The 23,029-nt window shown below is 35.5% G+C and overlaps 1 protein-coding gene across 4 annotated transcripts in view; it reads right to left on the minus strand.

Annotated features, from left to right (window-relative positions):
- Positions 1 to 23,029, minus strand: part of Usp34 (ubiquitin specific peptidase 34) — a 185,301-nt gene that overhangs the window by 118,155 nt on the left and 44,117 nt on the right. For 3 of the 4 annotated variants that reach the window (XM_027388017.2, XM_027388015.2, XM_027388018.2), the window contains 10 exons: positions 21,650 to 21,842; positions 18,867 to 18,928; positions 16,612 to 16,693; positions 16,441 to 16,533; positions 8,376 to 8,501; positions 8,070 to 8,199; positions 7,017 to 7,052; positions 6,485 to 6,615; positions 5,280 to 5,923; positions 2,183 to 2,397 (listed from right to left, as the gene is read on the minus strand). In XM_027388017.2, the coding sequence (XP_027243818.1) occupies positions 2,183 to 2,397; positions 5,280 to 5,923; positions 6,485 to 6,615; positions 7,017 to 7,052; positions 8,070 to 8,199; positions 8,376 to 8,501; positions 16,441 to 16,533; positions 16,612 to 16,693; positions 18,867 to 18,928; positions 21,650 to 21,842 (1,712 nt within the window). The remainder of the gene's footprint in view (positions 1 to 2,182; positions 2,398 to 5,279; positions 5,924 to 6,484; positions 6,616 to 7,016; positions 7,053 to 8,069; positions 8,200 to 8,375; positions 8,502 to 16,440; positions 16,534 to 16,611; positions 16,694 to 18,866; positions 18,929 to 21,649; positions 21,843 to 23,029) is intronic. The other variant, XM_027388016.2, reaches the window with a different exon arrangement.

Consider the following 23,029-nt stretch of genomic DNA (forward strand, 5'->3'; position numbering starts at 1 on the left):
CCCCACCATCCCAGGCAAAAAGAAAGACAGGGAAAAGAGCACTGGCTGTTTTTCCAAAGGAACCAGATTTGATTGCCAGCACCCACAGGTGATTCACAAATGTTTTGTTAACTCCAGTCCAGTATGATAAAATCTTCTGGCCTCTAATGGCAGCGCTTGCACATTGTGCATAGACATACATGCTGGCAAAAACCCACACACATAAAAATCATTTTTAAAACAATATATTGGATGATTTACTTCAACAGCCAACTTAATCAAAAGATTCTAATATAACAAATGAGACTTCTTAATAAAACAGTTCTCCAAAGTCACTTCCTACTGTTGTACATTCTTTTAATTTTTTTTAGGATTTATTTTGATGTTATGAACATTGGTGTTTTGCGTGCCTGCGGGCGTGCGTTCGTGCGTGCGTGCGTGCGTGCGTGCGTAGCAGGGAGCCATATCCCCTGAAATTGGAGTTGTCAGACATTTGTGAACACCCCATGAGTGTTAGCAATAGAATCTAGGTCCTATGGAAGACAAGTCAGTGATCTTAACCACTGAGCCATCTCTCCAGTCCCCGTTGTACATTTTTAATGTCAGTCCTGAAATTTATCCATTCTAGTATGTAACTCATTTAGGATATAATATATACTATATACTATAATCATTTCAAATCTTTTGTCTAAGTTTTTTGTTGTTTTGGAGGAAGTGTTTTAACTATACTGTTCAAGTTGACTTCAGATTATTCAGCTATGGAAATCATCCTACATCAACCTTCTGACAACCTGAGAATATAAGCTGTATGCCATCTGCAAATTTAACTATTTGTCTCAATGTGTGTGAGGGGTTCATTAGAATACTAAAACTTTTGTTAACATGAGTTTGGAGCATTAAAATCTAACTTCATATATTTAAAAAATGTGTGTAAAACACTAGCTAATTAAAAGGGAAGTAAGTAGCCAGGCGTTGGTGGCACATGCCTTTAATCCCAGCACTTGGGAGGCAGAGGCAGGCGGATCTCTTGAGTTTGAGACCAGCTTGGTGTGTAAGAGGTAGTTCCAGGACAGCCTCCAAAGCTACACAGAAAAACTCAAACAACCAAATTCGGGGGGGAAAAAAAAAAAAAGGAATAGTAACAATTTGATAAACATGGCATCAAATTCATTCTCCTGGTCTCAAACTACTTTGAAACAACATAACCACAACAATACTATTTCTACAGTCTGGTGATGATCTTTTATGAAAAATCCAATCTACCTGGTTTGCTTATATTGTAAGTGCTCTATAATTCCAAAACCTAAATTGGTTTAGCACTGGTATGTGTTGATGCTATATTATCAAGAAAAGGGTTAAATATCTTTAAATTGCCAGTTCTAAAAATTATTTTCCCTTTTTCTTCTATTTTTTTCCTCTTTCTCCCTTATTCTTTTACTCAATCATCACCTTTTTCTATTATTTTGTTGTATGGAGATAGAGGCTTGCTTTCTATATAGTACAAGCTGGCCTCAAATTTTAAGATTCCCTACTTAAGTGATAGGACTACAGGCATAGCTCTATTACTCTTTAACCTTTGTCTCCATTCTTTCAAATCTGGTCAGGTTCTATTACTTAAATTCAATTTAGAGTGATCTGATCAACCATTTCTCAAACATTTGCATTACCAGATGAAGAACAGTGAGTGTTCTTTTATCTTCCCAACCCTTCCTAATGCCAAGCAATCTGTACCTCTGTCTTTCTAAATCTGATCACTCTAGACACTTCACAGAAATGGAATCATACATACTATGTGATGATCTTTTCTGCTGTATTTATCTGTGGGTCTTAAGTTTCTAAAAATAAAATGTACCTTAAATACATTTTCCAGAATATATACTTTACTTATCATTAATATGCATTGTCTTTCTCAGTTGAACATCATTGGATGAAAATATACTCAACAGAATATTTGCTAAAAATACAAGGAGCACTTGCTTCTAAGACCCCAGTAGCACAAATAAACAAAAAGGCCTCATTTATTCCCACGATAGAGTACTTATACATGGTTCTATTATGTTGACAAAAAAAAAAAAAAGGCTGTTCTTTAAGTTATTTTGTCAAAACCATTTAAATATAACATTAACAGTTTATTCTTTTTAGCCACGCAATTAAATTAGTCCTGGTTTGATCAAGGTAATATTTACTTACTATAGAATCTTACCTTGACTAAGATGTTCATGATAAATAGATGCTAAATTGGGAAGATGTTGTTGGAGATGAGATGTTAGTTCTGCATGTGAATTTATCTGAACTAGTTCCTCTTCACATCCAGACTCTTCACCATCAAAATCAGCCATATTTTTTTCTGATTTTGCACTGACCTGCGAGCTACTGCAACTGACATCATCTGCACTTAGCATATCATCAACCATATGTCTACAACACACAGAAAACCATAAACTTAGTAATTATACACATTTTTATCTGTTTATTCATTTGGTGCTAGTGACTTAAACCCAGATCCTATTACAGGCTATGTGAGCATTCTACCACTGAGCTATGTCTAGCCATTGAAACTATAAATTTAATCAAATATCATAAACAATTGTTTTACTTGTTTTTCCAAAAACAGTCTTGCTGTGTAGCTATGGCTATCCTGGAAATCACTATATAGACCAGACTAGTCTCAAACTCAGAGATCCACCTGCCTTAGCCTTATTGAGTACTGAGATTATAGAAGTACGATAGTATGCATTGCTATAAACTGTTTTTTTTTTTTTAAATCTCTCCTATGACATTTAGTACAAAGTATTCCACAATCAGAAATAAAGCTGTGTGGCATGTGTAGAATAGGTAGGTTGAAACATTTTAACAATATGAAATATTGAGAAATAAACTAAAACTACAGACTCCAACATATGTTCTAGTTAATTTTATAATGTATATCCATCATAGTCTATAATATATGCATATTAACATACCTCATTACAACAATTTCAAAAAGAACCATTTTAGTTAATATTAGTAATACTCACTATGTACTATTACATAAACTCAATTTTACAATGTGAAACCATAAGTTTTCTTTATATTTGCTCATGCAAGTGCATTATCAAATGATATAGTAGGTAATAGAAAACATTCCAACTTAAGGCAACAATTTAGGGAAGTTATTATTTGAGGAGAACTCAAAGTATAGATCAACAGTACACCACAAACAACATGAACTGCACGTTGCATTTAATCCTCAGTACCACAAAAAAACTTCAATTCTCAAATTCATTTCCTTTAACTTAACAAAGAGCTGTTTAAGTGGCACATATTTCTAAAGTAATATCACACTGGATATTTTTCAAGATTGAGACAAAATGATGAAAAAAAAAAAGAAAAGGTCAGGATTAATACAAAGCCTCACAATTCATATCGTATCTACAGAATATAGAAACGGCTTAAGGAAAATTTCAATTAGTAAAACTTGTGTGGTAAACATTTAAGATCAACAATTTTGAGTTTTTAATATTAAATGAGTCAGTATATAAAAAATCCAATCTTTGAAACTAAATGTACTGACTGCACCTTTGTTTTATCCCACACTATCTACTTTATGGTCATCATGAGTACTGCTAGGGACAATTTGTAATATGTACATCTATAATACGAGGTAAAAGCCAAATGTTCTAATTAGTGGTGATTTGGCTCCCACAGAGATATTTAACAATGTCTACATTTTTTATTTTTGTTATTTTTACAAATGATAGGCTACTGGCATCTACTAACAGAGCTGAGGATATTGCAAAAGCACAAACTATCCAGGAAGTATTCAGACAGGAATTCAAAACAAAAGAATCATCTAGTTCAAAACAACAACTGTATCAAGAAGAAAAACACTGCCTTGAGCTGGAGAGATGGCTCAGCAGTTGAGAGCCCTGCCTGTTCTTCAAAGGACCAAGGTTCAATTCCCAGCACCCACATGGCAGCTCACAACTATCTATAACTCAGTTCTAAGGGATCTAACTCCCTCACACAGACATACATGCAAGTAAAACACCAATGTACATAAAATAAAAATACATCATCACAAAAATTAAAGGAACAGACCCTTAAAATTTTGAATGCTTTTATGATGAGAATAAAATGGAAGTAATATAACATATATACATATATAATTCATTTAACTAATCTGAATTCTGGAAAATCTAGTAAAATAGCAAGTCTTTCTAAGAAAATTTATCCTGATAAACAGAACATTTGTCTCACCATCAACCCAAAAGTGATACTGACAATAATTGACAAGTTAAAAACTAATTACACATTTGTGGCAATCACAGTAGCCCAAGATAGTTTGTTTTTTTGGTTTTTTTTATTAAAAAGGTTTCCAGGCATGGTGCCATGATAGTTTTTTGGTTGTTTGGTTTTAGTTTTTTAAAAAGGTTTACAAGGATAGTGACACAAGCCTGGAATTCCAAGCATAGGCAGGTAGATCTCTTATGAGTTTGAAGACAGCTTGGTCTACACAGTAAAAAAAGGAATAAGAAAATAAAAACTTAGTCCTACCTAATACTACAAGTATCAGAATCATTTATGGTTAAATACAATAAATATATTTCACAAACACAAAAACCATTTACCACAGCTATCCTTACTAGTATTCTAAAATTAGAAGGTCAATGTTTTTCATCAACATTTGAGTTTCCACAAGCAATCTTGCATGTACTTTCATGAAATTTCTATAAAAAGAATGGAGGATACAAATTTATGCTACTTAGTACAATATTTGCTATGTCCATGTGGCAATTACACAGGAGAAAAATGGCCATTTTAAATAGAGATGTATTATGATTTTAGCAATATGAACTAAGGGGAGTCAAGGATATAGCTAGGTATCAGATGCTTGCATAACATTTGCAAAGCACTGGATTTAATTCCAAGCTCTGCAAAAGAAAACATACATGTGATAGTGAATACTTAAATAGAAAATGAAAAGCATTCAGTTTTTATATTGGTTAATGAGGTTATGATCTTTTAGGTATTACTTGCATAAATAAAATATATAACTAAAATGAGCCTTTTTTCAGTCCTGTGGATTGAACTCAGGTCCTTGAGGTACACTAGCAGCAATCACATTCTTGACCTTCATTTTGCATTTTTTAAGTTGATGACAATAAGCTTAACATTATCTATTTGAGAATTACATTTGTATTTTTGCATTATATTACTCCTAAATAATACTTAACTAAAATAAATAGTAATTGAAGAAGTAGTAACAGTATTTCACTACAAGAAATACAAATAGAGCATTTATTTTCAAGCATGCTTACCCATCATGATGGTGGTGGTGGTGGTGGTGGTGGTGGTGGTGATGGTGGTGGTGGTGGTGGTGGTGGTGGTGGTGCTGTGGACCAATAAACTGCCGACAATTAAACAATTCATTCCCAATAGTCTCCCCAAGGAAGTCCCCGCTTCGTGTGATACAAGACTCCTGAGAACCTTGTGCTATGTGAGCAGAACTCATTTCCGCTGAAATATCATGCTCTGGGTCTTCAGGGTGAGCACAGGCATCTAGCATTCGTATTCGATTATCTACAGATGGCAATGACTCAGTATTAAAAACCAGGTCCTTTCCTGTTCCACTGTTTGTCCCATTTCTTTCAGATGTGCCTTGGGATTCCCCCAAGCAAATGCCCGCTTGATTTTCTAACTTTCTATTTCGAAGTTCTGTACCACAACTATTTTTGGGAGGATTGTGACCATGATCATCATCATCATCTTCTTCTTTAAGGGCTTCAATGTCTGCAATGTCTTCTGATTGCACCTCACTTCCAGGGCTGCCAGCTGACTGGCTTGCATGGCTTGAATTGACTTCATTGCTAGATCCATCACTGTGCCCACTACTGCTACCAGGACCACTGCTTCCATCTTCACCACTGTTAGCAGTTTCATCAGAACTTCCTTGCATGGATTCCTATATTTACAAACAAATACATTTAAAAATCCAGACCACTGAAAAAAAAACTGGCATGCAGATAGTGTGTTAATATGTTTGAAACATTGCATTTATTTATTGTGAGTGATTCTATGCACATGTGCTATGGAATGATGTGGAGACCAAGGACAGCTTGCAGGAGTTGCTTCTCTTCTACTGTGGATCCCAGGGATCCTCCGTTTGTCAGATTTGATGGCAAGTATCTTTATCTCTTAGATATCTTTATGCCCCACAACAAGCATTTTGGTTTGTTTGTTTAGTTGATTGGTTGGTTGGTTTTTCAACATAGGGTTTCTCTGTGTAGCCCTAGCTATCCGGAAAATGGAACTTGCTCTGCAGACCAGGCTGACTGAAACAAACATTAAATATGCTGGTAGCAGTCCTGCCATATTTGTTTGAATACAAATAAATATAAACCTCAAAGGACGTCCAAAGTGCTATGCAAAGAAATCCCAGAGTGGTATTTATGTCCCCAGTTCAAAGAACAAACACAGCACAGATTTTCTAAATCCTATTACAGGAGACAATGCATTTACTCACCTCTGTGTCAGAGAGTCGCTGCTGCACATGTTTGGTTCTATTAATAAGCTGCTCATCCATTTCAATGTCACTGGCTCCACTCTGATGTGTATCACTGTTGTCACTACTTTGAGGACTTGCTGCAGGAGACCCTAAAATAGATTTTTAAATTTTTATTTCTAATTTAAATTAGCATGTATCTGATAAGACACCAAGCTTTGATTCCTTGAGTTACTTATCAAAGCTTATGCTAACCAGCCAAAAATAACAAGCTCTAAATTTGTTGTTTCTAAAGAAGACAAACATAATCTCAAATAAAATCTAGCTACTAATGATTTAAACAAACTGGTAAGATGAAATATGGGGCTATAGCCCAGTGGTATAGTTGTTTGCTGTCAAGCAGGCTTAAGAGTTGAAAACAAAACAAAAAGGTAAGGTAAAATTGTGGCTTGAGCATACACTGCATAAACATATACACTACATAAAACCAATGAGTTCAAAGATCACCAAAACTCCAAGTCACACTGTCATGCATTTCTAAGGCTCAACTTACAAGGTGAAGGAGCTGCTCTTCTCAGCTCTTCTTCTTCTGAAGGAAAACGAAAAAACAGGAGGGAAACATCTAAGTGACTGAGCTTTTCTGAGGCAGCACAGACATTGTTTATGTATGTAAGATACATATAGGGAAACCTGTTATTATTGTGGGTGTCTGTACAGAAAAACAGTATATAATGTAAAAAGACTGGGCTTAAGTGCAGAAAGTTTTAGATACTCCTTCAAAATTACACATACATGCAACCAATAAGTTAGAAAAAAGATATACAAAAACCAAAAAGAGAACTGTTATATCTTAATCTTAAGATTGCCTCTAGCAGAACACTTTGTTCTTTTTCCACAAAAAAAATCAAACATGAGAAAATTTACAAACTTCTGAAAAAATGTACATTGTTTGAAGGTTAAATAAAAAACATTAACCAAAACTACTTTATTAATCATTTGATACATAGCCTATTTCCTATTCCAAATAGGAATCCCATCCCAATTTCACTTAAAATGAAGGAAAACTTGTGAGTACACGTTGAGTATCATTTATCTAAAATGCACAGGATTTTAATATGTCTCGGTTGTGCTTATTCTAAAATTCTAGAAGTCTAAACACAAAATTTATCTTTGATTCATATACTTCTTTAAAGATTTATTTATGTATTTTATGGATGTAAGTGTTTATTTGCATATATGCCTGCATGACAGAAGAGGGCAATTGGATCCCATGGTTGTGAGCCACCATGTGGTTTCTGGGAATTGAATTCAGGACATATGGGAGAGCAGCCAGTGCTCTTAACTACTGAGCCACCTTTCCAGCCCCATAATTCATGTATTTCTTATACAAAACTTTCATTTTCAGGCCAAAAATAGCTTCACATATTATCTGCAGTACACTTATGTCTAGAAGGTGATAGTTACAAAAGTAAAGATGTAGGATTTGAGTGTTTTGAATTTTCAGATTACTAGTGTTAAAACTGCACTAGCAGAAAATATTTGACACCTTAGTAATAAAGGCATAAGCCTGTACAAGTTATCTAAAATCATAATATATATGACTAACCTTTTTTATTTCCAATGGGCACATTAGTGTTTAATAAAGATGCAAACGAACTCTGTTTAGATAGTTGGGCCTTAGCTGCAAGTGCATTATTCCACAAAGCTTTAATTAACATGGATGCCAAGTAAAGTGTCTAAAAGAGAAAGATTAAGGTTAGAGGATCTGGGGCAGACATACAAGAAATTTAGCACCTTTAAAAATTCTAAATGAAATTTAATCAGTACATAAACTACAATCAAAACTATCTGAACAACTAAGCAAAATGATGTGTAGGAAACAAAATATATGAATATATTCTCAATGCATTACCTGTTCAGTATGAACACTTGGCTCAAGAGCTGAGACCAGATTAAGTAAATGTCTAAGTGGTACAGGATCCAGATTCTTGATGAGTGAGGGAAATAAGTCATGAATATATCGACTACAGTGCTTCAGCTATAAAATAAGGAAACAAAGTTTAACAAGTTCCCCTGAGAAAATTAATTAATTGATCATATTAAAAAGCTAGGTTGTAAAGTCAACAAAAATTTTACATATTGGTAAAAGACTAATTGCTGAATAACATAAATGGGCCTATTTTTAAAAATTGAAAACAAAATTGAACTGACTTATCTTAAGCAAACAAACATCTCTAGTCAGAAATGGGAAGCATGTAATATTTAAATTTTCAGAAGTCTAATATAAAAAAAGATTCCAGTATCATTAATATAAAAAATCTAAAAGGGCTTAGGGAAATAGCTCACAGATAGAGTACATGTTAGAGTGTGAAACCCTGGTTTGATCATGAATACTAAAAATAATGACTATAGGGCTGAGAGATGGCTCACAGGTTAACAACATTGAGGTTAGGAGCACTGGCTGCTCTTTCAGATGTTCTAAGTTCAATTCCCACCACCCACCACCCACATGGCAGTCCACAGTCATCTATAATGATTTCCAATGCCCTTTTCTGACATGCAGGCATGCATGCAGACAGAATACTATATACATAATAATAAATATTTTTTAAATGACTATAAGAGGCAATTAAAACCAAGAAGAGGGCTAGAGAGATGGCTCATCAGCACCTGGCTGCTCTACCAGAGGACTGGGGTTCAATCCCTAGAACCTACATGGTTGTTGATTGCTACATGTGACTCCAATTTCAGGGAATCTGACACCTTCATACAGACATACATACAGATAAAACACAAATACATATGAAATAAAAATAAATAATTAAAAAAAAAAGTCAGGCAGTGGTGCGCACGCCTTTCATCAGAGCACTTGGCAGACAGAGGAAGTCTGTTCTATAATGACAGCTCCAGAAAAGTCAGGCTGTAACACAGAGACCTTATCTCAAAAAAAAAAATAAATAAATCAATAATAATTCATAAAATGTTTTTAAAAATTAAAAACCATGCAAGATGCAAAATGTTTTCAGGCAGCTTCTATTCCACTTACTAAAATTTTTACAATTATTTACAATTTCTAAAGAACACACTAGTAATTATTCTCAAAATAATCTACTAACAAACCAAATGATATAAAAAATTCTGGACTGGTTGGTAGTAGCACACGCCTTTAATCCCAGCACTTGAGAGACAGAGGCAGGTAGAACTCTTGTGAGTTTGAGACCAGCCTGGTCTATAAGAGCTAGTTCCAGGACAGGCTCCAAGGCAACACAGAGAAACCCTGTCTGTCTCAAAAAGCCAAAAATAAATTAATAAATAAACAAATAAAGGCAATGAAGGCCAGCAAGATTGATTAGCAGCTAAATATGCTTGCAGCCAAGCCTGACAACCCGAGCTCAATCCCCAATACCTACATGGTGTAAGGAGAGAGAAGAGATCTACAATTTGTTCTCTCACCTCCACATACATGCCCTTCCCAACTCTAAAAGGGGATTTAAAAAATTCTTCAAGAATACAATGCACAAACAAAAGATCATGCATACAGAAATTACAAAGCAAAAAGTTAAAGGAACACCTAGAGCTGAAAAGTACCACAGCTGAAATATAAAAATACACTACAGGGGTTCAAACATAGGTACGAGTTACAAGAAAGAATTAGGGCAGCTACAGAGATGGCACTTGCTACCCTCACAAAAAATCCAGTCAATAAAGCACACACATTCTAAGTATGAGACCATGATTCACATGCCCAGCATTCATGTAAAAAGCTAGGCATGGTAGTGCACATGTAACCCTAAAACCATCAAAGAGACACAAGAGTCCCCAGGGACTGCGGCCAGACTAGTTTAGCTGATTAAGTGTCCTCCAGGTTAAATGAGAAACCATGCATCCAGAAAATACAAAAATACAGGTAGAGAGCAAGTAAGGAATACACCTAACTAATATGGACCTCAGGCTTTCACATGTACATACTTGTGCATAACTATAAGCAAATGAGCATGTATATACTCGAATACACCACAGAGACAGAATTAAAAGAAAACAAACAAACAAAAAAAAAATGACTGAATCCCAAATAACTAGTCCCCAAAAACAAATACATGAAAAACCAAGGGAAAGTGACTCCCACCTCCTGAAATTAATTAGAATACATTAATAACCTCCATACAGAAAAAGTCAAAGTAATTAAAAAAAATATGGGCTAAGAAATAACTCAACAGTTAAGAGTACTGGCTGCTCTTCCAGAGAACCTGGATTTGATTCCTAGAACCTACACAGTGGCTCAAAACCTTCTCTAATTCCTGTTACAGGGCATCAGACACTCCCTCATGGCCCTTTGGGAACCAGGCATGTAAGTGGTACACACACATACGGTCCGGCAAAAAATCCACACACATAAAACAAACAAAAAAGGCTAATGTTTAAAAGAGGCAACTAACTGTTGAGAATTCCATACCCATGTTCTCAAGGGTATCTTACTTTCTAATTGAACATTTTTTCCTCTATTAACCCTAGGCTTAAAATCTGCATTAACTGGAATAATAAACTCCAAATGTACTTGAAACGAAGAAACAAAGCATATTCAAAGAAGGTAGGGAGCACAACACTTCTCCAAAATCTACCAATGGCCTAAAATTTAACCAATTAGACAATTCCAAAGAATTAAAAGAACATTGAAAAATGTTTAAAGAAATGAAAAAGGCCATGAATAAACTCCTGTATGGCTTTCAAAAGAACACACACTGAATAAAATAGTCAACAAAGGATATGAAAATTATATTCAATAAAGAGATACAAATATGGAGAAAGAAACTAAAAAATGCTCATTAGAAAGCCTCCTCGACAAAATGGATTATAGGGAAGATAGAATATCAGGGATTAAAGAGAAGTTAGAGTAAGCAGTATATTCGGGTAGGGAAAAAAAGCTTTTTCAAGTATGAACAGAAAATACTGTGGGATACAATGAAAAGACAAGATCTACGAATTAAGAACACAGAAGGAAAAGACAAGGATCAGCATTGTAATATATGACAAACTATCATTTAAACAAAATAAAGGCACAGAAAGTATTTTCATTTTAAGCAAAAAGACAAATACCCAAATGTTAGGAGGTTCATCCAAGTACAAAAGGCATCAGAACAGCAGCAAATGCACAGGGCTAGGAGAAAAAAAAAAAAAAAGCAAAACAAAACAAAAACCTCCCTATATCATATAATTGAAATATTAAGTATAATTAATTTTAAAAATATATTGAGAGTTACAAGACCAAAAACCCAAGACACAAAGGCCATCTTATCACAGTAACAACTGTTTTCCCAACAGAAACCCTAAGACCTAGAAGGGCGTAAAAATACAAATTTCCAGGTTTTGAAAGACCTTCCCAGGTTACTATACCCCAGCAAAACAGTCATAATCGATAGGGAAAGAAAAATATTCCATGACAAAAGTGGTCTAAGGACGTTTATGACCACTAAGCCAACTCTAAAGAGGATACCCCAAAGAACTAATTAGACTCAAAGAGAATAAGAGGTATTTAAAAAAAAAAAAAAAAAAATGTTGCAGGCTGGAGAGATGGCTCAAAGTTTAAGAGCCCTGGTTGCTGCTCTTCCAGAGGACCTGAGTTCAATTCCCAGCAATCATATGGTAGCTCATAGCCATCTATAATGAGATCCAATACCCTCTTCTAGCAGGCAGACAAACATACTGACAGAACACTGTACACACAGTAAATAAATCTTAAAAAAAAAAAAAAATGTTGCAACTGTAGTCAAATGATAATTAGTAAAACATCAAAACTATAAAATGAACATAAGAAAAAGAATTAAGGAACACCTTCCACTATAATAACTATAATTACTAGTGGTTTTAATTAACATAGCTATTAAAGGTTTTAATTCTCAAATTAAAAGACACAGGCTAGCGATTGAGAGATGGCTTAGTGGTAAGAGGACTGGATACTCTTCAAAGTTAATTCCCAGCACCCACATGGAAGCTCACAACTGCCTGTAGCTACAGTCCCAGGGATCAATACCCTCTTTCTGGCTTCCATAGGTACTGGATGCAGATGGCACACAGACATAACATGCAGGCAAAACAACCATACATATAAAAACTTTGCTTGTGTTGTTTTGGTTTTTTCAAGACAGGTTTTCTATGTATAGCCCTGGCTGTAGACCAGGCTGGCCTCGAACTCAGAGATCCACCTGCCTCTGCCCTCCTGTGTACTGGAATTAAAGGTGAGCTCCACCACTGCCTGGCTACCAAAAAAAAAAAAAAAAAAAGATAGAGACTAGCAAATTAGATGAAAAGACAGGATTCATCCATTTGTGTCTCCAAAAAAGACCTTGCCATTAAGCAAAGACTGTTTTAAGATGAAAGAATGACAAAAAATTATTACAAAGCAAATGCAAATGGAAAAAGAAAGGATCTACACTGCAGTATATCAAACAATAGACTTTAAACCTAACCGATGAAAAAAGATAAAGCAGGTTATTTTAGCCAGGTGTGGTGGCAGAGGAAGGCAGACCTCTAAGGTTTGAGGGCATCCTGGTCTACATAGTCAGTTCCAGGGTAGCCAGGTCTATATATTGAGAGAAAATGTTATTTAATGTGTAAGACCATAAGGCAGTGGTTCTCAACCTGTGGGTCGAGACCTCTTTGAGGGTGGGGGGGGTGTCAAGCAACCTTTTCACAGGGGTCACCTAAGACCACTGAAAAACACAGATATTTCTATATTACAATTCATAACAGTAGCAAAATTACAGTTATGAATAGCAACAAAAAAAAATTTATAGCTGGAGTCACCACAACATGAGGAACTATATTAAAGGGTGGAGCATTAGAAGGTTGAGAATCACTAGCCCAAGGGGAGTTAGGGGATAGGTAAGAATGTGAATGTGAAAGAAGACCCAGACTATAGACCATAAAGTAAGCAATCCCTGACATATACCATGACTATACAAACAAGTAAGTAAGGCAGTCTATAAACTTTACAAAACAACCAAAATTAAATGGGTACCGATGTCAGTGAGGAAATGATGAGTTACTGAACAAATGAATCTGGGTGAAATACATAAAATAAATAATAGACAAATTGGATCATCCCTTGAGCAAATTGAGAGCACGGGAAGAGGGGAGAGGGAGCTAGGAGAATGAGAAGGGAAGAAGAGGAAGGATGCAGAGGTCATGAGGGAGCAGAAAGGTTGAGTTGGGGAAGAATAGAAGAAAGGATATATGATAGGTAGGGTTTTGGTTGGGGTGGGGTGGTAGGGGAGGATGGGAGGGAGAAGGGAACTGGGATTGTCATGTAAAACAATATTGTTTCTAATTCAAATTTTAAAAAACTGAAAAAAAAAGAAAAATTGGATCATATATGATACCTTAAACAAAAATAAATTTTAATCAAACGCAAGATGAAAATATAAAATGCCAACAAAAATACACAGGAAAAATCAAGAGGATAATTAATCTTTTTATGATAACAGCTTAGAGTGCTCAGCAAGGGCAGATGATTCAGATCTTCGTAGGCCATTGTGAGTATTTGGGTTTTAGCAATGGTGACTCTAGTGAAGGTTTCAAGTAGATGAATAATAATTTTGTTTTGTTTTGTTTTTGTTTTCTTTTTCGAGACAGGGTTTCTCTGTGGCTTTGGAGGCTGTCCTGGAACTAGCTCTTGTAGACCGAGCTGGTCTTGAACTCACAAAGATCCACCTGCCTCTGCCTCTGCCTCTCGAGTACTGGAATTAAAGGCGTGATCCACCAACGCCCGGCTGAGAATAATTAATCTTAAAGAAATAAAAGCATCTTATAACACAAATGTCACAGGCCAGAAAACATTCAATCACAAACTTTAAAATGAATACCATTGTTGTGTAGGCATAGATAAATAAAATGAATACATAGGGGCTGAAGATATGGCTCAGAAGTTAAGATCACTCACTGCTCTTCCAGAAGATCCAAGATCCATTCCCAGCACCCACGTCAGACACCTCACAACCTCCTATAACTCTAGTTCCAGGCAATCCAATGCACCCAGCCACCCACACCAAGATATACACATATATACATAACTAAAGTAATAAAAAATGAATTATTTAAAAAGTTAAAATCAAATGACATTCACTTTAGCAAACACTTGTCCAGATACAAGAGGAACTGGGTTTGAGTATGAACACCACATACACACTATCAAAAAAATAAATGACCCAAGGATCACCAAGATGATTCAGTGAGAAAAGACATCTTCCACCAAGCCTAATCTGAGTTTGATTCCCAAGACACAGTTGATAGAAATAATCACAAGTTGTCCTGACTTCATGTACATGCCATGGCAAATGAGCCCCACCTCAAACAAATAAATGTTTAAAAAAGGATACACAAAGCAACTAATAAACATCCAAGAATATAAGCAGATATTCCCAGAAAATAAAAACTAGCTCAACTTCACTCATGATACAATAAATTCAAAATAAATTACTAATTATCTCTTCTCATACATCAAATTAGCAAAAAAAAAAAAAAAAAAAAAATCAGGCTTAATGACAGTAGCCAAAGGAAGCTGAGGAAAAAGTGGCTCTGCCCTATTAGTATTCACAAGAAAAGCTCATGTTTTAGCATACTAATTCTACCTCAGGAGGAATTAATCCTATATAAAAATTTTGCATGAGTAACAAATAACTAGCAGATACTATCACAGTATCCTTTATAATAGAATGACAAGGAGAAAACATGTCCATAAATGGAATTGATTAATTATACCTCATCTAAATAATGACACACCACAGTCTTAAAAAGAATATTAACCAGGGTACAGAGATGGCTCCCTGATTAACAGTGCATACTACTCTTGCAGAATATTTGGGTCCAGCTCCCAGCACTAACACAGACGCTCACAACTGCATCACAACACCAGTTTTTTGCCTCCACAGACGTCTGCACACACATGGTACACATATAGGCTCACACACAAACACACATAAATTAAAGAGAAATCTTTTATAAACTATTTAATGATAGATTAGATTAGGCAGACACACAGAAAGACACCTGGGTTTAAACTGTTAGCTCATGCCTATAAACCCTACACTCAGGAAGCTAAGGAAAGCTTAGTTCTGTGGTAGCCTCATTTATATAGAAGTATGTTTTCAGAAAAATGAAACTGAGAATAAAAAATAAAACACAAGTCTGTTGGTATGCATTACTTATAACAAAAAACAAAAATATATATAGTGAGCTATGTGTATGTCTGACTTAGCAAAGAGGATTAAAAAAGCTTCTTAAAAATCTAAGGCAAAGAAAATGACAAATACTTCTGGTATTTGGGGGATTCTGGGACCAGTATCATGTAGAAACTAAGGAGATGGCTATTGGACTTTTGGCTCGCTATTTTTAAATATGTACATGTGGATTTCTGTTCGAGTGTATGACATGTGCGTGCAAGTTTTCTCAGGCATTTGCAAGCCACTTGACCTGGGTTTGGGAACCAACACCTGAGACCTCCAATAGCAAGTAATTTTAACCTCTGAGCCATCTCTCCAGCCATACTTAATATTTACTTTTACATTTTAGATTTGTGGAAAAAAATAGCAGAACATCAAAAATGTTTAATCCCAACACTCAGGAGAATAAGGCAGTGGATGGCCATCCAGAGCTACATAGTGAGACCCTGGTTGGAAGCAAGGAAAGGAGGCAGGGAGGAGGCAGGGAGGGAGGGAGAAAAGGAGGCAGGGAGGCAACCACGAGGTGGGGAGGGGGGCATAGGGGAATAATAGGAAAATGTCTCTTTATTAAAACTGAGCAGTTTCCTTAAGTTCTAATGATTCTAATAGCCTATATTAAATCAGTTACACAATAACACATGAACTCAACCCAAACCCAGAGGTTCCTATCACATCTTTCTCATATCTTGGTTTCCTTTCATAAATAGTAGCATTTAAAACATTTTTAAAAAGTGTTAAGTAAATATGAAATGTTAGTATCACCTGTGCTGCAGCCCAAATGCAGTCAATATGCTGAGTACTCAATCGTCCTTCTGCTGCCAAGAAATTCAAAATCACTTGGCACTGCTTAATAATCTAAAAAAAGAAAACTTAGTGTAGTTATTTTTTTAAGTACCTTTATATATTACATAACCAATATAATTCTCCACAAACCTCAATATGTAAATTTGGTCCAAATATATGCTCCACTACATTGTTGCTAATAAGCCAGTCAGCAAGTTCCTTTGCAATGGACCTAAGACCAAATGATTGAAAAAATAATTATTAAAGCAATTTTCTCATGTGTAAAAAAATACACAACAGAAAACCTAAATTTAACTCCATATAATACAAGGAAATATAAAAATCATTCACAATACTACAAAGCATAACTAAAATAAACATGCCCTGAATTTATAAACAATTAACTGAAAAGTTAAAGTAACAACACCAGCTACCCAGGTAAGACAACCACATCTTAGACTTTGTTCCCAGGTGTTAATTTCCACAGTAGGCACTGGAGCATTTTGGAAAGACTTCACAATACCACTTCTATAATGAGTTAATCAAAGTAGGAAGTAGTTACCTAAGAGATGAACACATTAAGAATTGTACCCAAGAACAAACTACATTTCTTCTTCCTAATATCAATGAAGTGTTCACTAATGAATGCAGAGGTGATATATACAATTATATTACCTCTTCATTCACTGTATTGTATATATACAATCATAGGCATATAATTAATTATAGAGTGCACAGAAAAAAACACCAAAACAATACTACTAATATATTTTAACTACTTCTGGGTACTTCTACTCAAGATATGACCTATCAGATTAAATTTTGATAATATATGAAATCCATCAAAATAAAATAAAACCTCAACTCTAGCACTTAGGGGTAGAAGCAGGAGCATCACCTTATATTTGAGTCCATCATGATCTATAGTAATCAGTTTTGGGATACCCAAAGCTACATAGTGACTCTTGTCTCAAGAAAAGCAAAACAAAAAGAAAAAATCTGTTTGTTTTGGGCAAAGGTAGGTCATTTTTAGAATGAACATTTACCTTAAGTCTTAAAAACTAGTAGTAGGTAAAGAGATAGTTCCAACTGATAAGATATTGTATAAACAGCATGAGAAAATTTGAGCAAATAGAAAAAGAATGTGTTAGTACTGTTGGAGAGCAAACTGAGTATTTTTCAAAACTGTAAGATACACATTTTTTTAAAAAGATTTTATTTATTTATTATGTATACAGTCTTCTGCCTACATGCCAGCAGAGGGCACCAGATCTCATTAAGGTGGCTATGAACCACCATGTGGTTGCTGGGAATTGAACTCAGGACCTCTGGAAGAATAGCCAGTGCTCTTAACCGCTGAGCCATCTCTCCAGCCCCTAAGATATACATATTACACATACAAAATTTACCTGTTTTGAATGAAATGTTTTCAACACATTTTAATAAACATTTGCATCACTTCAGAAAAAAAACCATTTGCTAATCCATTTGCAGTAAGTCAATCCTTATTCTCATTCCAGCTTTTAGTCTACTTTCTGTCTCCATAATTTATGTAAATGAGATTATATGGCAACATTATTTTTCATTGGGCCTTGTGGAAGGCAGGCAGGTATGTTCTAGGGATTGAACCTATGACCTTTGTGCATGCTACATTCCAAACAATCTTCTGGCACATTGTACACTGTGTGTGCTGCATTTCTATTCAGGTGGATGGTGCATATGCATGCATATATATGGATGCACACATGTGGGGACTAGAGGTTTATGCTGAGTGTCTTCCCCTAACTGCACTCTATCTTATATATTGAACCAAGAACTCACCAATTCAAATTGTTCCAGGGATGCCCTGTCTTTGCCTTCCCAGCCCCAGGATTCCAGCAAGGCCCATTTAGCACTCTATGTGGAGTGGTGATCCAAATTCCAGTCTTTGAGTTTACAAGGCCAGTACTTAACCCACAGAGCCATTTTCCCAGCCCTACAATTATTTTGCTGTACACTGCTGCTCATAGAGGTCAGGAGTGGCAGTCTGAGTCACTTAACCTGAGTCCTCTGGAAGCAACTTTCAAACCACTAAGCATCTTGCCAGCACTGAGGTGTGCATTTAAAAAAAAAAAAACAAAACGAAGTTTTATCATATTGTCTGTTCCATACAAATGTAAGCCACAATAGAGATTTCCAATAAACACTTCAAATCAAATAAAGTCACAACTGTATTTACTATATAAACAGTAACAATATGTTATACTTCAGCCAGACATAGTGTTATACACCTTTAATCCCAGCATTCACGAGTCAGAGCCAGACAGATCTGAGGCCAAACATGTCCACACAGTGAGTTCCAGAACAGCCAGAGCTACAGTTTTTTAAAAAAGGATAACTCTATATCAACCAATGCTCCTACTTACGTTTCTGTGTCTGATACCAATGATTCGTTATTGCACACATCATTGAAAGTATGAAGCTGATTCTAAGATCAAAGAAAAGAAATTAAGGTTTGTCTTTTTTAACAACAACAAAAAAAAAACTTGTTAGCAAATGGTCAGAAACACAATAAACTTGTTACATATATAGATCACAACTGATAAGATTACAATTATAAAATGTAAGACAAAAAAACTTGAGTATATTACTTTATCATGTTAAATACTAAATTTCTTTGCAAAAGGGACATTTATGCTTTATTTCATTAAACACATCCAAGAAAATAAAGCTGAGTAAGGAAAAAGAGGTAAATCCAATCTAGGTAGAAAAATCAGGTCATTAGGCTTCCTAGGCAAAAATGACTTGGGAAAATGTTAAGAAGCATTTTCTGTGCTTAGAAAACCCAACACCTAGGCAAAATTAGATCACTTTAGATCTTTAGTGTGCTGACATTACAAAAAATAAGAAATGGAAAGTAAAAGCTAGTGAAGACCACAGCAAACTAAGAAAGCACATCCATTCTACAGCAGTCAACTATTTTCAACAAATAGTTCATACAACATGCAAAGTGTTCGCCTATCACCACGTCTTCTAGATATTCAAAAACACAGACTTTAAATTGATTTTCCCCCATCTTAAACAGTACTTAATAATGTACAAAACATACTGCTGTCAGTTAAAATTTGTTTCTGCTATTATCACTAACTCTGGAAAATTATTGCCAATTACTTTTCTGTCCTAAAATGCTAAGTGGAAGGGCATAGCTGTCCCCACCCCTATAATTCAAGTCAGTAAGCAGAGGAGGAAATCGTGAGTTTTAGGCCATCCTGGGTTGTATAGTCAAACCTTGGGTCAAATTCATCATAGTATGTTTTTTTACAAACAACAATAATATAAAAATGTAAAAAAAAAAAAAAATCAGGTGCAGTAGCACACTCCTGGAATCCCAGCAGTCAAGAAGTGCAAAAGGATCAGGTCAAAACCAGCCTTGGTGAGCCAACCAGACTTCAACAGATAGATTGAAACCCATGGTTACATGGACTGTAAACACTAATCACAATAGGTAGCAAAACAAAATGAATAGTCATGAATGTGAAATGTGATATGTGAGGAGAAGGATATGGCAGGGAGCTTAGGGAAGTAGGGAGAGAGTTGTACACGTGTGAAAATATCTAAAAATAATTTATGGAAGCCACAACCGTACACAATGCAAATATCAATGTATTGTGGGGAGCCCCACCTCTTGGATACACTGGCAACATAATATTGTACCCTATGTTCAGGAAACATCACAGAAAAAGGAGTGGGAAGATTGTGAGAGTCAGAATACCAAGAAATTTGCTGTGTCTTTAATAGAATGTCTGCTTAACCAATGGCTGAGCAATGACCATAATTAATTAATTAGACATGCTAATCCAGAACCATCGAAGAATCTCACAGTGTCTCATCCCTAGACTAAGAACTACAGGCAGCTATTGACTGCTGAGAGAGAATTAGGTTCTCAAGAGATGAGCCCTGTTAGGTTTTCTAATATAAAGGGAAGAGCCCTGAAACTACATCCACACAAACAACAAATATGGTCACAGCAAGTTATATTTATATAGTTTTAGATAGATAGATAGATAGATAGATAGATAGATAGATAGATAGATAGGATAGATAGATATTATCTATATGACAATAATAAAGGAAAATGGCTATCACATTGAAAGGGGATTATGGGATACATTAGAGGGAAGAAAGGGAAGGGCAGAATGATGTGATTGCATTTTAATTATAAATGTAAAAATAAATTATTTTTATTGATTATAAAACAATAAAAAAAAACCAGCCTTGGCTACATAGTGACTTCAAGGTTGGTCTGAGGTTACATAACAGAGGGGGGGGTGGGGAAGGGGAAAGGAAGTTAGAGAAAGAGAAAGACAAACAGACAGACAGGAAAATGGCTCAGTAGTACTTACCATGCAAGCATGAGGACCTTAGTTTGGATCCCCAGCCTAAAAATAAAGCTGGGTAAAACAGCACATGCTTACCACAGTGCTAGAGAAGTGGCCAAGAAGAATGACCAGGGCTTAGTGGCCAAGTAGAACCCATGTCAGGTTCATTAAAGAGAACTTGTTTCAAAGAGAGAGAGAGCGAGCAACTAAGGAAGTCACAGACATCAACCTCTGACCTTCACACACATAGACATATACAACACATACATATGTGTGGGGTGGTGGTACACATCTATAATCCAGGCTGAAGCAGACAGCTAGTGCTTGAGTGCAAGAATTCAAGACCATCCTTGACACTGGCTACATGAGTAAATAAATACAAACAAGATATATCATGTAACAATAATGAGACTCTGAAGTCAAACAGATACAAAGTATAATTCAAAGCTTCCTCTTACTTTTAAAGATTTATTTTTATTTTATGTTTCTGAGTGTTTTGCCTGCATATATGTAAACAGCCCAACAGAAACAGGCATCCAGACTCAAGAGAACTGGAGTTGCAGATGGTTGTCAGGCTACATATGAGTAACAGGAATCAAACCCAGGTCCTCTGCAAGGGCAGCAAATGCTCTTAATCCCTAAGCCATCTCTCTAATGCTCGGTAGTCTTATTTTTAAAAGAGGAAAATACAGGAATTGTTTGTGAACGCAATACAAAATAATCCATATAAAATAGCTTTAAGCCTCACAAAGTCCTTCAATAGTATCATTATTATGTTTGTCTAGCAAGCAAACAAAGAAGTTATCAAAAACAAAGAAAACATTGCTTACTGTTATCTGACTCAATCCAGCCAACCTCATGGTCAAAGTTGGTGACATAAAGTACTTAAAAGCAAGATCCAGGCTTTCTTTATCAAAGCATAGTGTTGTATCCAATGGCTCTTTCACTGTACTCCACATTAAGTCAGCCATGTTACGAGCTGCACTCTGTCGTAACTCCTGATCAGAGAGCTTGCATAAATACCTGAATGATTCAAAAACAGAAAACACACAAAACTCACTAACCCTAAAATCCCAATAGAAAGTCATCAACATTCCTTTGCTCCAGATCTCCATTTCATATATTAGGACCCTGGATTCTTTACATTTATTTTTAACTTAAATTTTCCTCTTTTATGTTTTAAATGTTTATATTTACTTATTGTGTGTGTGGGCATGTGGAGGTGCCATGATACGGGTATGGAGGTCAGAGGACAACTTTAAGAACTACTTCCTGTGGATGGAACTCAAGGCATCAGGATTCAAGTACTTCCATCCACTGAGCCATTTAGCTAGCTACAATTTAAACTATTTCTACTAGTTAAAAAAAAAATGAGCTATAACAATATGTCATTGCTGAAAGTCCAACGTTAACTGCCAATTGCAAAAAAAAAACAAAACAAAACAAAAAAAAAACAGGTCATTTCTCATAGGGTTCAGTACCTCCATAATGCTTTATTATTCTCTAAAATCTGTCATATTTTCAGCCCCTATTTTAGTGAGTATCAGCTGAATTCATAAGAAACAACTCATTTCCTTCTGGGACACAGGTAATCCTTGTTAAGGTGCACATCCAAAACATAATGTCTTTTATTTAATTTTATTTTTTCTGAAACCCAACATCTGATTTTAAAGTTTTTCTCAGGTCAGGGCTTACATCTCTGAGCATTCATTCTCTTGTTATCCAACCTTTCAACACCTTGAGATCTGTAAAAATGTCACCTATTGCTACATGAAGAAGTGTTTGAAATGTGAGTCTATTACTCCTTCCATCAAAAGGTATCTAATTTTTTACACTACTAAGTCTGGACTTTGCCACTGAGCTTCCCCTCTACTATTACAACACTCATACCACTAAAAAAGAGACACAAATTAGCGCACTTCATGAATGAGTATGCTATTTCCCAACTCCAATTAGGCTGCAAATCACAGAACAATTAAAGTTGCCCTCAAACACACAGTTTCAGCAAAGCCAGTCTAAATCAGTTGAAATATCTATCCTACCAACTATGAGAAATAATAAACACCTATTACTTTAAAACAGTAGGTATGGGGGGGGCGGTGTCTGTTTACATAGCAAAAGCAACTGATACAGGGCTTCACCCCAGACTCATCTTTATTTTCTTTCTTTGCTTTCTCTTTAAGTGACCTGGTATGCTCTACTTGTTTCTA

This window comes from Cricetulus griseus (assembly GCF_003668045.3).
Source record: "Cricetulus griseus strain 17A/GY chromosome 1 unlocalized genomic scaffold, alternate assembly CriGri-PICRH-1.0 chr1_1, whole genome shotgun sequence".
NCBI classification, from domain to species: domain Eukaryota; kingdom Metazoa; phylum Chordata; class Mammalia; order Rodentia; family Cricetidae; genus Cricetulus; species Cricetulus griseus.